At 39.4% G+C, this 16,919-nt stretch overlaps 1 protein-coding gene across 7 annotated transcripts in view; it reads right to left on the bottom strand.

Annotated features, from left to right (window-relative positions):
- Positions 1-16,919, bottom strand: part of scn8ab (sodium channel, voltage gated, type VIII, alpha subunit b) — a 68,914-nt gene that overhangs the window by 4,123 nt on the left and 47,872 nt on the right. For all 7 annotated transcript variants that reach the window (XM_078161677.1, XM_078161734.1, XM_078161790.1 and 4 more), the window contains exons 21-27: positions 15,675-15,848; positions 7,610-7,732; positions 3,641-3,925; positions 3,485-3,538; positions 3,261-3,398; positions 1,583-1,687; positions 1,198-1,468 (exon numbers count right to left, since the gene is read on the bottom strand). In XM_078161677.1, the coding sequence (XP_078017803.1) occupies positions 1,198-1,468; positions 1,583-1,687; positions 3,261-3,398; positions 3,485-3,538; positions 3,641-3,925; positions 7,610-7,732; positions 15,675-15,848 (1,150 nt within the window). The remainder of the gene's footprint in view (positions 1-1,197; positions 1,469-1,582; positions 1,688-3,260; positions 3,399-3,484; positions 3,539-3,640; positions 3,926-7,609; positions 7,733-15,674; positions 15,849-16,919) is intronic.

Below are 16,919 nucleotides of genomic sequence, written 5' to 3'. Positions count from 1 at the left end.
CAGCATTGGGGTTGACTTTCCCAGGTGGAGAGAGCTGCTGAAGGAGAAAGGTAATACAATCACAGGCCAGTGCTAACAGCGGCTAACAGCGGCTAACAGCGGCGCAGTGATGCGAGGAGAGGGATGAGGCTGTAAGCGACCGGCGAATTAAAAAAACGAAGGCCCACATCGGGGTAGCCTTTCCCAGGTAGAGAGAGCTGCTGAGGGAGAATGGTAATGCAATTACAGGCCAGCGCCGCTGCTGGCTGTTAGCCGCTGTTAGTGGCCAGTTGCTAACAGCCTCATCCCTCTCCTCGCATCACTGCGCCGCTGTTAGCCGCTGTTAGCCGCTGTTAGCGCTGGCCTGTGATTGTATTATCTTTCTCCTTCAGCAGCTCTCTCCACCTGGGAAAGGCAACCCCAATGCTGACCCTTGTTTTTTTAATTCGCCAGTCACGCTGCCTTTTCTATTCCCTTTTGCGCTTTCTTGGCGACAAGGATTCCGTCTCCCATGATGCTGCATATGCGTGATCCTGCATTATGCTCAAAGAGTGGGACTTTGTTTGAAATTTGCCAGGGTAGTAGCGAAGCGCCTCTTGCTCCTCTTCTTCGGCTCCTCAGTCACGCAGTGCTGGCCTGGCTCTCAACAAAAACGCCGAAGGCGGTGCTGTATGTCCCTTGCTGGCGGGTGTATTCTCAAGACGTAATGGAAGCCCACAGACGACTTACCCGCACAATGTACAAACAAATCCGAAATTCTCCTTTTACGAGAATAAGTCAGATTATTGGTGGAGGTAATAGTACACCAGTGATGACATATTTATGAATGCAGACATCAATTTTTGCCAATAAACAACTGAAAATGTTACACAATGTCCCTTTAAGACATTTTGACTTGTCTGATAACTTTACAGCCTTTTGTCTGTTTTGGAGATATCTCAAAACCAAAATGAATTGCATGGCTTCATACCACTTGAGGAAAGTGACAAAATACCTTAAAAGTATCATAGTATTATTTGACAGACAAATGGTCCACAGGACATGATTGGCCCCCGGCCAGACTTCTGACATGCCTGACTTAAAGCATCTGTGTGTGTGTGTGTGTGTGTGTGTGCCGTGCTTCTACAACCCATTTATATGGGCAATATCTGAGCTATTTCCAATCAAACAGCTTCACACCTCTTTTACCATTCATAAACAACCCCTTTGAATACTTGCCCACAATTGAAAGGATGACCACAACCACATCAAAGATGTTCCAGCCGTTGGTGAAGTAGTAGTGACGCAGCGCAAAGAGCTTCAATAAAAACTCGCCAGTGAAGACCACAATGAAGATGAAGTTGACCCAGTAAAGCACAAGCTCTGTGTCCTCTGTTTGATCGTCTGTCTCTACCATCATGGTGACCATGTTGAGGCAGATGAGGATCATGATGGAGATGTCGAACACCTGCTGCGTCACAAAGTCAAACACCATGCCCTGAATGTTGTTCTGGGGAGAAAAGAAAGAAATAGAATGAGGGATATTTAGAGTCATTTTCTTACTCTTTAGAGGTTTCCGAATACAAACCTGCTTGGCGGTAAAGATGAAGAGTGCAATATTTACCGTAGGCCTAGGGATTGGTTTTTGTGGCTTCTTTGACCCTAGTTTCTTCATGGCATTGTAGTATTTCTTTTGCTCTTCTGTCATGAAGATATCCTGACCTCCAAAGTAAAGGGGCAAAAACAATTTGGTTACAATATGCAAGGATTAAGACCTTTTATTCTGTATGAATCCAAATACACTTTCACATTTCATTTAACTGTGATAAGTGGAATACAAACGGTGTTTCTTATATTTGTTTACAATGTTAGGATTCTGAGCTTAAAGTAATAATTTGACTTTCTGGGGGAATATGCTTACACGCTTTCGTGCTCGACTCTCATGTCTGTACAGTAAATGCGACACTATCACCAGCAGCCAGGTAGCTTAGCTTAGCACAAAGATAAGAAACAGGGAAATAGCCCAGCTCCTTCACTAACTCCCTTAAAACTCATTAAAGGAGTACTTAAGTCCCACAATAACAATTGGTAAATCAATTACTCATTCTGTGGTATGTAGCAGATAAAGGTTAATCGGGAGTACCAAGAATCGCTCACCAGCTGGACCAATGTTCTCATTTTACAGCTAAACAGTACACTAAAATAGGCAAGGCAGTAACAGAATCTTGATTGCCGTTACACGCAGAAGGAAAAGTTGAAGGGACAGGATTTTTTTTTCACAGACTTTCTGTCTCATGTACTTCTTTCAAACATATTGACAGTTTTGAGCAAATATGACAGAGGTTATTTTCAGAAAAGTTACTGACTGTATCTTTAAATTCTTTAAGAAAACTTTGCTTTTCTCACATGAACTCAAAAACAGAGACAAATCTTGATAAAGTGAAGTTAAAGGCAGGTGCATTTAACAACAGCAGCAGCTATATCAAAACTAGGGCTGTACCTGACTCAGAATTATGTCAGTCAAATCCAATTTGGCTGTTCAATACAAATATACGACAATTCATTCCTTTTTTTCTAATACAGTTGGGTTTGGCAGGACGTTCAGGGTGACAGCGACGTGTAATACAGTAAGCAAGTCGCCCTTGAAGCTAATGTGTACTAACTATGCTAATGATGGATTGGAAATGTGCAACAACATTTTTGGCTGACACTAGATATGCGTGAATGAGTGCATCATAGGAAGCTGCTTTGAAAAGTAACGCGCCCTAGTGTTAGTGTTTTAAACAGAAAGGTTTTAGCAAAAATGCATGTGTTTGGGAAGTACTGAGCATACACATGGATAAATGAGATTGGTATTATACTGCACGAATTGTGTGAGAGTTTGTAAACAAATGTATGTTATAGTGTTGCTTTTGTTAAACGTGAACCCCTATTACTTAAATTCATTGAGAATTTTCTCTGTTTATAGATTCTTTGTTGTGGAGGCATGTGAGAAAATAAAAGGTTTCTTCATGAACATGCAACCTAACATAGGGTGAGTAATTGACATACAAATGATCACTTTGGGGGTTTAGTATTCTTTTATTTAACATTTTCCCTCTCCTCCAGTTGTTATGTTAAGCTCAGCTACCTGGTTGCTGGCAGTGGCTTCCTATTTAATGAACAGAGATGATAACAGTATTGGATCTTGTCATCTGGCTAATATCTAGAAATCGATTAAGCATTTTTTCCAAAACGATCTCTTCAAATAATCTACAAAGCAGCTTATTCTCAAAAGGTGAAAGTGAGGAAATCAATCTTATCTTTTTCTTTTGTTGGTTGAAGTTATCAATGATGACACCAATGAAGAGGTTTAAGGTGAAGAACGAGCCAAAGATGATGAAGATGACAAAGTAGATGTACATGTACAAGTTGTCCTCATAGACAGGCTGGTCCTCCACCTGTAACATGGCAAAAGAGAAAATTCGTACAAAACTGCACTACTAAACAACCTGAAAGTCCAACTTTAAAACTGCACAAAGCGTACCCTTCTAGAATCTATTGCTGCATACATAATGTCCATCCAGCCCTTGAATGTTGCCTGTAAAGTGGGCAGACACATTGTGAGGAAACAGGTTAAATACCTGATATCACAGGAGAGAATCAAATGTCAGTGTCAAAAGTGTCACGAAAGGTTTCTCACCACTTGCAAGAGTGCCAGGTATCCTGCACCCACATTATCAAAATTGATCTTGACGTTTTTCCATCTGACTTCACTCACGTTTGCATTAATGAGTGCAAAACACTCCGTTTTGTTGTTGACTACGTCGGGGAGGAAGTTCTCCTCAGCTGTTTCATTGAAACAGTAGTAATACTTTCCAGCAAACAGGTTGACACCCATGATGCTGAAGATGAGCCAGAAGATGAGACACACCAGCAGCACATTCATGATGGAGGGAATGGCACCCACCAAGGCGTTCACCACAACCTGAAGAGAACAGCAAGAAAACAGAGATGCTTTAACTTAGCTATCACACACCAACTGCATGTTCACACATACACATCAACACACAAATACAAAGAAATGCACTTTCTTTCCCTCCATTACAGGCTTTAGGTGTGTAATCTGATTTCTTGGCACAAGATGAAACCATCACAATAAAATTCTAGGGGTGTAACAATACTGTCAGTTCATGATTTGGCATGACACAGTTCAGAGTCATGGTTTGATGTGCTCATTATGATATTTGTAAAAACAAAAACAAAATGTGACTGTCCAAATGCTTACGGGGCCCCAGATTCAAACGTCCAAAAACACATAATTGAAACCACAAAATATCTCCATACTGCTCGTCCGTAGTGATCCAAGTGTCCTGAAGCCCCGACATAAAAAGCGGTGCCCATGTCTCACCATTTCGCACAAGTGCGCACATGTGAGCATGGTGCACAGGGAGGCAGTTAGAGCTACAGGCTACAATGAGGCTAAAAACAAACAACGTTTTATGTCGGGGCTTCAGGACACTTGGATCACTACAGACTTTAAGACTAGTAATGTAGATTGGCCAATAAAAGATGTGAAATTTGAAATTCATTTATTAAACAACCAAGCTTTAAACCATAAACAATTAACATTAACATAGAAAATAATAAAAAAAACTTTCTGTTGCTGCTGTTATGTAGGTAGGATGCAGTCCAGTTCATCGTCTATCCGGTCACAAGCTAACACACCAGCGGCAGCTACCATCTGATACAGAGATGTTAAACGGTCCCAACAAACTTGTACCAACACTGGAATGGCTCGATTCTGTTGTTAAGCCCATTAATAACCATTAGCTAACTGTGTGTGTGTATGCGCACACGTGCGTGCGTGCGTGCAAACACTCATCCACTTTCCCTAGGGCAGGCCTCATACTCCCGCTGCAGCAGTCACATGATAAACAGACAGAGAGCGACTGCAGGGCAAGGAGATGCTGAGCGAAGTAATACGCTGCACACAGCTCTACAATGAAATAAGATGTTACCCATTTTAAATAGTAAAGAAAGTATAAAAGTCATGATCACATGTAGGAGGTTGGGTGGCTATTACTCTATACTTTGAACGAATATTAACATCCGAACGAATGCTCATGCCCAAATGATTACTAATGGGTTTTAAGACAGAGTCAAGCTGTTTCACTATTGGTGAGAGCTTGTTGGAACAGTTAAGCAGCTCTGTGTCGGATGTCAGCTTGTCCCCGATGGGCAGATGGTGAACAGACCGGTAGGAGAGCATCTCTGTAAACAATCCTTCAGTGCTGCGTCTAACCTGTGTAATGGCAGCAACAGAAAGTTTGCTGATTTTTTTCAAATCACACTTAAGTGTTGTTGGCCAGGTTACATTACTATTCTTAAGTTACTTTTTTTGCAAGTACTCTATAATAATTTTATGCAAGTACTTGAATAGGAAAATTGGTTAAACTGCTCATCCCTACTCCCAATAAGTTGGTCTTAAAACATTTTTTCATTGTCATTTTGGTGCTAAATTTGTCAAATAATAAAATCGACTAAATATGAATACGTTTTTTTTTTAACAACCAAATTTTCAGCTATTTAAAATAAAACTGGAAAATTAAAAAACAGTTTAGTTAACAATGTGCTGATGCAGATGGAGAGCACATGTCCCTTTTGGTTTTCATTTTAAACTGGTTACATTACAATCCATTTCAGCTCCACATCTATATAATCCCATTTTTGTATCGCAATGTATTGTGCCACCAGATATTGTTACATCCCTTGCAAATGCAATTATTCTTTACCTACATATCCAAATATTGTACCAAGGATTGTATTGATGTACTGAATAATTGTACACGATCATGTCAACAACTAACTGTAGCAGACAATAACTCTCATGCTGAGTTAGATCTGCAAGGCTAATGTGACTAATAATGCACTTTTACATTGAACATAGGGCTGGGCTATATCCTGATATATCGATATTGTGATATGAGACTAAATACCATCCCAAATTTTGTATACTGTAATATTTTAAGTGTTGTTTTTTTTCCCCTTAGAGGCTGCATTACAGTAATGTAATTTTCTGAACTTACCAGATTTTGTTGTTATTATTTTATTCTAGCTGTTCTATTATTTGCCTTTACCCACAGTCATTTTATCCAGTATTTATCAAAAATCTTATTGTGTAAATATTTTGTGAAACACCAATACTCAACCCTACAATACTGCGATATCACAATATCGATATAGATTTATTTGTTCAAAAATATGGTGATATTTGATTTTCTCTATATCCCCCAGCCCTAACGAAATGTAAAGAAAACACATATTGCCAAATATTCCCAAACAGTGTCTGTGTCTAACTGCTCCAGGGTCACAAATATTGCCAATTAAGCATAAAAATGTGATTTGTAGAAATTATTCTGCACTAAACCAGAGTGTGCATATTGGAGGAGATAAAGCTAAGGTAGGAGGACACCTTAAGAATGTGCATTTCCAAACACAGAGGTGCCATGGTAACAGAAAGCCAAATAAACCAAAAACTTTACAGGCAAACATCAAACATCAAAAGTATCTAGGTTTCATTTCAGAGTTCTGCCTAAAAATATAGAGACAAAGCATCCACATGATCAGTTCTTAAAACTACTGCAAAATGGAGATCATGAAAATCATGGTGATGACATTCACTGAGGAGTGGTGAGCGAGGATGGCGAGGGGAGGGGGGATATGCAACCAGAAGTTTGTTGATCTTCCAGTGTGACAATGCCAAAGCCAAACTGTGATAAGATCAGATAACAGGACACTTGAGGCAGAGCAACAGTCAGTGGATGCTGAGCTTAGACACTGGCAAGATTTCTATCTTTTTTTTTCCGCCAAGCAACAACCAGATGCTGATCCAAGCCATCACACGTTAAAATAAAGATCAGAGGAACCCAATTGCCACTGTAGAAAGACAATATGTCTTTCTTTTCAGTTCAGAGCCCACCAGGGGTCACGTGGTTACAAAATGATTGATGTGGAAACTGTACATACGGTCAAGGCTCAATCAAGTGTGTGCACTGTAAAATAAATGTGCACACAAAGATTAATTGACCATCTGCACAACCTTCTACATCAATTTGTTTGTCTATAACACGACAACTGGAGGGCTCTGTAGCTCAGAAACACTTTAATTGGCTTGTTTGCTTGGATTGCATGACTTCAGTTTACACTAACCCAGTGCTGTGATTCAGTTGAACAGCTTCTGTGTGATGGTTCATACCAACCTCTAGTTGTTCTCTCAGCCGGCACTGATCACTTCAGAGCTTAGGAATAATTATAACGTCTTGCATCATTCAGGTCAAAATCCCTGCCATTGTTATGTGTTTCATAAGGCACAAGAGAGATTTTTTTAGGTCTTTTGTTGTTATTTTAATGACTGCAAATTGCCTTAACATAGCACTTAATTTATAATATATGAAATGAAATATGATAAATCAAATCAGATGTATTATGACCATCTGAGATGATCTGCATCCATGCAAAAAAGCTTCTCACTGATAAAAGCTTTTACCTACAAAAATTTCCCTTTAGCGACATTTTTAAATTTTTTCTAAATTGCCATCTCTAGCATGCGTTGATGCTTTTATTTAATCGGCATGCAGAAGGACCAGCTGTCTGGTATCTTAGGTCTTACCCTCATCCCTTCAAAACGTGACAGGGCCCTGAGGGGTCTCAAGGCCCTCAGTGTCCTGAGTGATTTAATCGGGCCTAGATCGGAGTAGCCCAACGCATTAGCTATAAGGCTGACTATAGACACCTACACAGATAGGGACAGAAGGAGAGGGAAAGACAGAGGCAAAGGAAGAGAGGACCCACATAGTTAGAGGGGATATAGAGAGAAGGGTGGGCCCTTAATATACTGAAAGGATGGCTGAATGGTTATATACAGATATATATAAGTACATATATAGTTTCCATATGTGTAAGTATATGTATCTATATAACATAAGGTCAAACAGGGGTTATTACAATAGACAAAGGTCAATAAATACATGACCCAAATTCTCTTTTTTCCTTTTTTATGTGTTTGTTTGCTTATGTTTGGTTTAGTTTGGCAAGCCAGTCTAGCGTGATAACCAGCTTAACAGCACAGTAAGCACACCTGGAAAGAAACTTGTGGTTGACACAGTGAGAGGGAGAGAAGATAAAGAGTCAAACAAAGGGAAAAAATTAGAGGAGAGATGTATTCACAAACACTAAATCAATGTGACACAATAATATACACACAGTACACAGTACAGAACAGTACAGTTTCCACACCAGAGAGCATCTTACTTAAAGAGGGGGAGAGAAAACGCAGAAGGTTGAGGACAACTTTCAGGGTTAGAAGAGAGAGGATAACCTGTGAAAGTACGAGTCCCAACACAGCACACAAACCTTACCCTGGACCCTCAAACACCGACCCCCTCAGTCCCTCTCGACAGCTGCACAATGTCTCTCTTAACTTAAAGAGAGACACAGTTAGAGGCACCTGCTGTGAGAGAGAGGACAGGTCAATATTAGGGTAGGGATTTGCATGGAAAGTCAGGAGAAGTTATCTGCACAACACACGAGCCAATTCAGAACATACTGAGATTTCTGCATATGTGAGGTTTTCTATTAGAGAATCAGTCAGGGGTTTGACAAGCATTGGATCCCATCACATGACCTGGAAAACTTGACTCATTTCTCTCTCATCACAAGCTTTATTTATACATTTGACTTCTAACAATAAAGGGTAGAAATAAGATGCTGTCTTTATTTCTATTTCGGAAGAGAAAGTTAATTATATAATGTAGTTTTTTTCTTCAGTTCTTTTGGTAACAATTGTTGGGTCAATACAGACATTTGGGAATAAAACATTTTGATCAAAATGCATTGGCCATTATTACTTTATATATACAATGGATGGACAAATCAGCAGAATCACTGTATAATATAATGCATTCCAATATGACAAGACCATAGACTGAAATCTGAGGAATTGCCAAAACCTCTATTGTGCAGTCTCAGCAACTACAAATAAGATTCACAAAAGTAGTATGTATTGGAGGGTTGTAGAGTGGTGCAGTAATGAGCCCTAAAACCCAAAAATGAGTTAGCAGTTCTGCAGTCCCGGTTCCCTCGTCTCAAAGTCAATGTTTTCTTTGAATGGATTTTTGGTTAGATGCCTGAAAAAAGGTCTGTGATTAACACAAGGTTAAGAGACTTTCAAGTTTTGTTCTATGACATAAAATATGTCAGTAAATACCCCAACTGTAAATTTTGAAGCTTACAACTGGTTAAATGAGACTACAGAACGTCATCGTGCCAAACACAGCTTTACAGCCTTGTTGTGGTGGTGACGTTGAAGTCATGTGACTGTAGCGTAGTTGGTTTATAGCCTAACATTAGCTTTTTATTTCTGGTGATTGCATTTATGCTTTGAAAATCATAAAAGTGGTGTTCATTTGCGAGGACTATCTTGCTAAACAAAACTTGTAAGTATCATAAACTTGTGTTTGCTACAGAGCTTATTTTCTGCAGTAATCCAAAAACCACTGAAAAAATCCTCTTGACTTTTTGACAAGGGAACCGGGGTGATGCATACTTCCTTATCGACCTACAAAAACATGTTATCCCTGCAGCACTATATTGACTGTATTTAAATATAGAGCACGTCAGCTGCACAAAAGTGAAGCCAAAACATCTCGCTCCCCCCCTGGTGGTTGGCTGCGGTATAGGTCACAAACCCCGCCCTCTCCATGTTAGAGGATGAGACATGGGCCAATCAAAAAAAAAATCACATCAAATACATGTTTTTCAAAAGATGGTTTCTGTTATTTTAGGTACTTATTACGCAGATGTATGTTCCAGTGTTCAATTTTCGGATACGTTTGGTTTTAATTGTGATGTCAGGATTGACAGCTGTGTGTGTCAACTGGTGTCAGTGGCGCTGCTTTGGACTGGTGTATCTGTTTGAACTCGAGAACACGGCTCCACTTCCTGAATGCTAAGGTGCAGACTCTGGCTTCAAAAGTGCAAGATCATTTTCGTATAGTGGGAGGGCGTGAAGATGCGGTGTCCATCTTTATATACAGTCTATGGTTTCTGCATTGCGTTGCATTATATTTGTCATCCTACTGTATGCTCTGTCCAAGTCTTGAATATTCAGCCGGGCTGTAACAGTGGACACTTTCAGCTTCTACCAAACGGGGTAGGCTGTGTTAAATCTCTAGGATGTGGCTCATTATCTAATCTTCTGTATACACTACAACTGATGAAACAGTGACAACACACACTTGCACAATACATTTTCGTCCTGCTAGTGCTAGGTTGAATCCAGATGTTTTTTGAGACCATTCCTGTAGTGCTTCTCAAATGCCAAGGCTTTCATCAGGCAGTTGTGGTCACATCTACTGACCACATTCACACTCCTGAAAGCATGACCCTATCAAGATCTGCCACCAGCAGGCCACAAAGTCAGCAACACAATCACAGAATCTGACTGCTGGATTTTCATTACATTTACACACATGTTCTCAATGGCATAAACCCTTTTTAATTGTAACAACCCAATGTCATTTCTACAGTAGTCCCTCAGGGAAAACAAGCATTTTCAGCCCTTGTTGCTGTAGTGGGCAAGTGTGTCCTTTGTTTGAAAAACACCAACCCATACTTGATGGACTTAATGCTCCTAATTCTACTTTGGTCCAAAGTTCCACTTTGGTCCATGGTTTACTGTGCAATTCCAGTCCAGTTGTTGGCAGTAATGTTCTTTTAAAGGGAAATTTGAGTATTTTTCAACCTAGACCTTATTTTTTTCCATGTTTTTGTGTCTAAGTGACCAATAGGGACAACATTTTGAAATTGGTTCAGCACTGAGAGGGCACTGCAGCTGGTAGCAGCAAAACAAGCCAAATGGACTGTTGGCGATTTTGTGGGAATAAAGCAGCAAATCACTTCCATATCTTCTGGGGGTGCCCTTTGGTTGCTCCCTTTTGGACTAAAATTCATGGCATTCTTGAAACATTTTCTCGACCAAAATAACCTTTGAACTGATGTACCTGATTAGTCTGGAGGAATTCGAATGGAGAAAAAAGGATAAATATCTGCTGAGAATACTATTGGTGGCAGGTAAGAAATCCTTAACCAAGAAATGGCTGAAAAGAAATATGCCTAGTGTTGATGAATGGATTGACTTGGTTCATATTATCTATGTGATGGAAAGATTGACTTTCCGTTTGAAAACCCAGAAGGACATTTTTATTGAGAACAGGACAAAATGGCTGGTATATGTATCAAACATTAGACCTGACTTTGTCTGATAAGTAATAGAAACCCTGTGATGTGACTTTTAGCCCCCCACTGTATTTTTATGTTTTTATTTACGTTATGTTTATCTTCTCCTTTTCTGCTTACGGTCTTCATGTTCAGTTGGTTCTGGATTTTGTTAACATTTTATACTGCTTCTATAAACCAATAAAAAGAGAATTACAAAAAGAAAGAAAATCTTTTAGATAACACTTAGCTAGGCTTTTTGTACTCCAATACAACAAACTCTTCCCGGCACTCCTCTCACCAACTCTCACTAATGTTTCCACCATTGTCTTCCTGCAATAAGTTACCTCTCATGAGATTTCAGCATGAAATTTCTCCTTGAATAAGACTTGGTCACAATAACAGACAGACAGGATCGAAGGAAATGTGAAGAATAATGTTTTATTTCTCTATAGGTTCCTTTTCATAATGTTGTCAGACACTTAAAATAACAATCTAAGCCTGTCAGCGGGAGGAAACAAGCACTTTACTGGACGTAAATTGATGGTGCCAAATGCCCAGAGTTTTTACATTGCAGCCAGTTTCACAGCTGCTGGCTGCAGTTGTCTCTCTCAATACTGGGCCAGTTTTAAAAATAATTGTTTCCACTAGTCACGTAGACACAAACATGGGAAAATAGGGTCCTCGTAGAAAAACACAGAAGTTTCCCTTTAAGATTTTTGAGGACAGACAATAATCAGCAGACATGAAGAAGTAGGTCTGTGACATATTTGACATTAATAATCATGTCCAAATACTGCACGATTATGGCAAAAACTCCAAAGAAGTTTATCAGCGCCTATCACTTACAATAAACTATCTTTTCTTCATAACTGGACTGATAGAAATAATACTGAATTATTTACATTGCAAAAGTCCTTTTGAGAATATATTTGAGAAATGTAAAAATGCTGATAAAAACCTTTTAAAATTATATGTTATTACTCAGTTATATATAGAAGACCTACATGCTAAAACTTGGTTTATGTGCTTTTTTAATTGTAATACTTGTTATACTCTATGGTTGATCTATCAACCTACCTATATGTTCATCATTGGGAAATGAAATTAAATCAACAAAACATCTAAACTCGACGGAGACCTGTATTTGTGCAAGCTGCAGAATGTCTTCAAGTGTGTCCCATTAAGCTCTGATAAACTTCCGCACGCTTGTGGTCTTAACGGGCACTGTGGCACTGACAGAGTCACTGGAAACACATCACACAAGTAGGCAACTGATTATTCCCAAATACCGCAAGTGTGGGTATTGGGACAAACCCAAAGACAAGGTCAAGAAACCAACAGCAAACACAACATGAATTAGTGCATCCTTTTCATGTGATAAAGGATGCTAGTACTGAATCACAGACAGACACAGTCAGGATGTCACAGTCAAGGACGGTGAAAAATTGGTGATCGAGGCACAACACAGAACACATCATCAGATGTATGTAGGAGGATTAGGACATCAAGAAAAATATAAGTTCTCAGATTCATTTCAATATTTTGAGGAAAAAAAACAAATTATGAGAAAAAGTCTGCTGTAATAAAAACTTATCATCACTAATCATTTAAACTGTATGTCATAAATAATTTGGACATTGTTTAGGGCATGCACGATGCATGATAGCAGATACAGGAGAAATTGGTAAGTAACCATCACGTATTCACTACTTTTTACTTTTTGCATGGTGGTATAACTTGAGAACATTATACAGTAGGGCAGAGTTATTTTCATTTGGGAATTTAGACAACACTACAAAATGGCAGGCAGACAAAACAGTGGACTATGCTGTATAGTCAACAGACACCATATGACTCTTTTCATCAATTGATTTTTGTTTTCCAAAAGTCTGAGATAAGTCTCTAAACTTCAATATTTTTCTTAATAGTCCTATTCCTCTTCAGTCTATGAAAACACCATGACATTTAGAGACACCATAAAATGAAGCTTTAAGTTCCCGGAAAAGTGTGACTTTCTGGAAAGCTGTGAATATTTCAGGGTGAGCTCACTTGCAGGTATGAACATGAAATCCTGCTCATCAGCTGGCTGTCTCTTCTTAACTGACATCCCCTTGGCTTTGCGGTAACAATTATCTTGCACTGTTTTATGTCCCACCTCAACTTCCTGTTTCAACAGGATATACATCACATTAAAGGTACAGCCAGACGGAACATAGTGAGGCTGCCAGGCGCCACTAACACCTCCCACAATCAGCTGCTTGTGGAAAGATCAATCGTGCTCTCAATCCAAATGCAGTTCAGAGCTTTCTACTGTAGTTGTTACAATTTAGTTGTAGAAATGACACAAATCTGATGAGGAGCTGCATCTGAAGTGAGTCAGCAGCAAAATAAAAAGCTGTATTTTATGAACATCACACATGATTGGTTACCATACCATGATTTTCTACCCCTTCCTTCTCACAGTTTGTTTAATAGAACTTGCAACCTGTTATCTTGTTGTGCTTCACACATGCAATGTCCTGCCATTCGCCTAGCTTACCATGTTCAGTCTGGCTGCATTTTAAGGAACTCCATTTCATGGGGCCTTTAAGCATACCATGTAATGTTTGTTTTCCCTTTTTCAAATACAGACACAGGAAGAAATTCAAGTGAGAAACTCATCACGCACAACCGACATAAAAGGACAAACCACATTGTGTGCCATAGTAATTGTCAAGTGAGAGAACACTGAATGACTCAGCAGTCCAGAGCTAGACAGAAGCTCTGAAACATACCAGGGTTTATAGATATTTACTGTGTCAGGGTTGCTGTTGTGCTGCTGTCAGGGGGCCCAAAATCTCAAGTGCTACCCTGGTAATGGTAGGCCGTGACACTGACATGGAGCACCAGTAATATCACATTATATGCCTGCTTCTGCTGTCTAAATTTCTGTGAACACTGGTGTTTCTACATCAGACTCCATACCAATGCCCTCCCATTTATAACAGTAACATCTCAAGTTGCAGCATTTGTTGACTGTGAATGTGGCCCACAAGGCACTGCAGCAAAGCCTGGATATTACAAAGAAAACAGATCAAGTTTGTCTCTAAAGCTGTGACCGATTAATACTTTGTTACATAACTAACATTACAGCCTAATATTGACACAAAAGGCACTCAAAATAGTAAACACTAGCTTATCAGAGCTGCGTATATCTCCAAGGTTTAACCAGGGGAGAGACAACGTTTTTGAAATCCTGAGCCAGTTGCTCAATTTCTGCAGTTTGGAAATATATAGACAGAAATTCTTATCAATGTGCTCTAGGTAGTCTAATACTAGACAAGGTAGGTTAATACTATAGGTGATAGCCCAAAATATAGTTAAATTTTTGTAATAAAAAGGATACTATAAGTGTTTATTATTACATAACCTAGGCAGACCCGAATACCATTTTAGGAGCTTCGAAGCTTCAGTGATAATTACCTGCAAATATTTGAAGCTTCGACCTGGGAAGGGGCAGGGTAAAAGTAATCAATCATATTCATATAGACTTGGCACCGCTGCCCACTTGTGTGTGTGTGTGTGTGTGTGTGTGTGTGTGTGTGTGTATGACGGAGACAGTGATAAAGAAACAGAAGAGAAAGTGGAAGGTGGACTATTTCAAGCAATGTTTCTGTAGGTTATTAATAACTTGGAATGCTGCAGGTCAGGCCTCATTACTAGATGCAAATCAAGTGCTTCATTACAGTTAGCAGCAGCACATGAACGCCCGTAATTCATCTCACCTGTAGAGAACACTGGCCTCATCGTGTGTGACACTTGCCACCTCCCTTCATTTTCCCCAAGCATTTTTGTGGCGAAAAAGCAAAACAAAGATTGAAGCATTCAAATACTGATTTGGAGGCTGATAACCATAGTAATGATTGAAGCTTTGAAGCATTCAGATCAGCCCTAGTGTAACCTGTAGATTTAAAAAGAATACTGTCATCATATGGAGAAAGTTCAATGTGACAAGCTGAAACCTGAGTGACAAATGGATATTTGTTGGAGTCAGTAGATAACTTCTCCTTTAGCGGGCCCAACTGCATGTAGTGGTGAGCAGAATTTACTGGTCACCTTTGACATGATCTCTTGGCATGAAACAAATCTATTAATTAATTATAATAATATCTCATGTGTGCACGAATTAACAAAATGCGCTGAAAAAAATGAATTTTTTACTCAATATAACATAGAGGCTTTTTTTATGTAGTCTAGTTCATATTAAAGACAAAAAAAAATCCATGTTTGACCTACAATTAACCTTTCTACCATCAGTTCTGACTCCTAAAAACTGTCACATACGGTCCTGCTCAACAGTTAACCAATGAGCCAGTCTCTCAGATTCAACACCTTCCTTTGATGTTGCAATCTCAAAAGTTGCACAGTTGTGCACTATTACTTTAGTATTCAACAACATGGTATGCAAATGTACTTACATCCACAATGAAGAAGTCTAACCAACACCAGGCATTAGTGAAGTACTTGACAAAGCCATAGGCCACCCATTTTAGCAACATCTCCAGGATGAAGATGTAGGTGAACACTCGATCAGCATACTCCAGGATTATGCGGATTGTCTTCCTCTGCTCAATGTACACATCCTCAAAGGCCTGAAGAGCAGTGGAGAATCATCACATGGTCATTGTATTGAAACATTGCACATGTTATTGTTGCAAATGAGTAAGCTGTGAGGTAAGCCACACTTTACAACATTTTGTTAAAAGAGGACCTATTATACTTTTCATACTGTTTCCAATTGTTTTTTCTACTTTGGCTACAAGCTAATGTCAGACTGTGACAGATTTCTCTATATGGTCATCTGCGCCAGGCACGCCACTGGAGTACATTATGTAGCCTACACTGCAACATGTAGCTACATGGTAATGTCAGGGAAACGTAATCATGGCTGCTGAAAAAAAATCATATCTCCCCAGTTTCAGATCATAGTCCTGCTGGAACATACCTAGTTGCATTTAGAAGTTGATATCTGTGATTTTTAATGGGAGAAAGTGCGACTATACACAGTCCTTCCCTGTCTGCAAGTACACTGCTACATGTAGCTACATGCTAACTTTAGGCAAACATGTAATCTTGGTTGCTGATGCTGGCTATTTCTCTCCAGTGTTGGGTAATATTCCTGCTGGAACGTGTCCGGTTGTGTTTGGAACCTTATATCTGTGATTTTTAACAAGAGAAAGCCCCACAATACAGGGTCATTCCCTGTCTCTGCAAGTACACTGCTACATAAAGCTACATGCTAATTTCAGTGAAACAAGTAGTGTAGGTTGATGATGATGTTAATTTCTCATCAGATCATATTCCTGCCGAAACATGCTCGGTTGTGTTTAGAAGCTTTTATTGTTTTTTCTACAGTAGAAAGAGCTGCTATTCTCCATTACAGTCATTTCCTGTCTGCAATGACAGTGCAAAGATACTGAGACCCAGACACGCTGACCAACCAGACCAGAGTGGGCTTTTTCAAGTTGTGAGCTTAAAGAGACAGGTGCTCTCGGAGCAGCTCAGACAGAAGGTGAATACAGGTGTTCCAGTATGACAAAGATAAAGCTGTTTTTGGACCATGAAAGCATGACAACATGTTCTAATAGAAACCCCAAAATACAAGTATGAACCAGAAATTTATCATAATATGTCCTCTTTAATGTCTGATTGACTATTATTGA

Source organism: Epinephelus lanceolatus, chromosome 1 (genome assembly GCF_041903045.1).
Source record: "Epinephelus lanceolatus isolate andai-2023 chromosome 1, ASM4190304v1, whole genome shotgun sequence".
Taxonomy (NCBI): domain Eukaryota; kingdom Metazoa; phylum Chordata; class Actinopteri; order Perciformes; family Serranidae; genus Epinephelus; species Epinephelus lanceolatus.
This window is presented reverse-complemented; position numbering and strand designations above follow the sequence as displayed.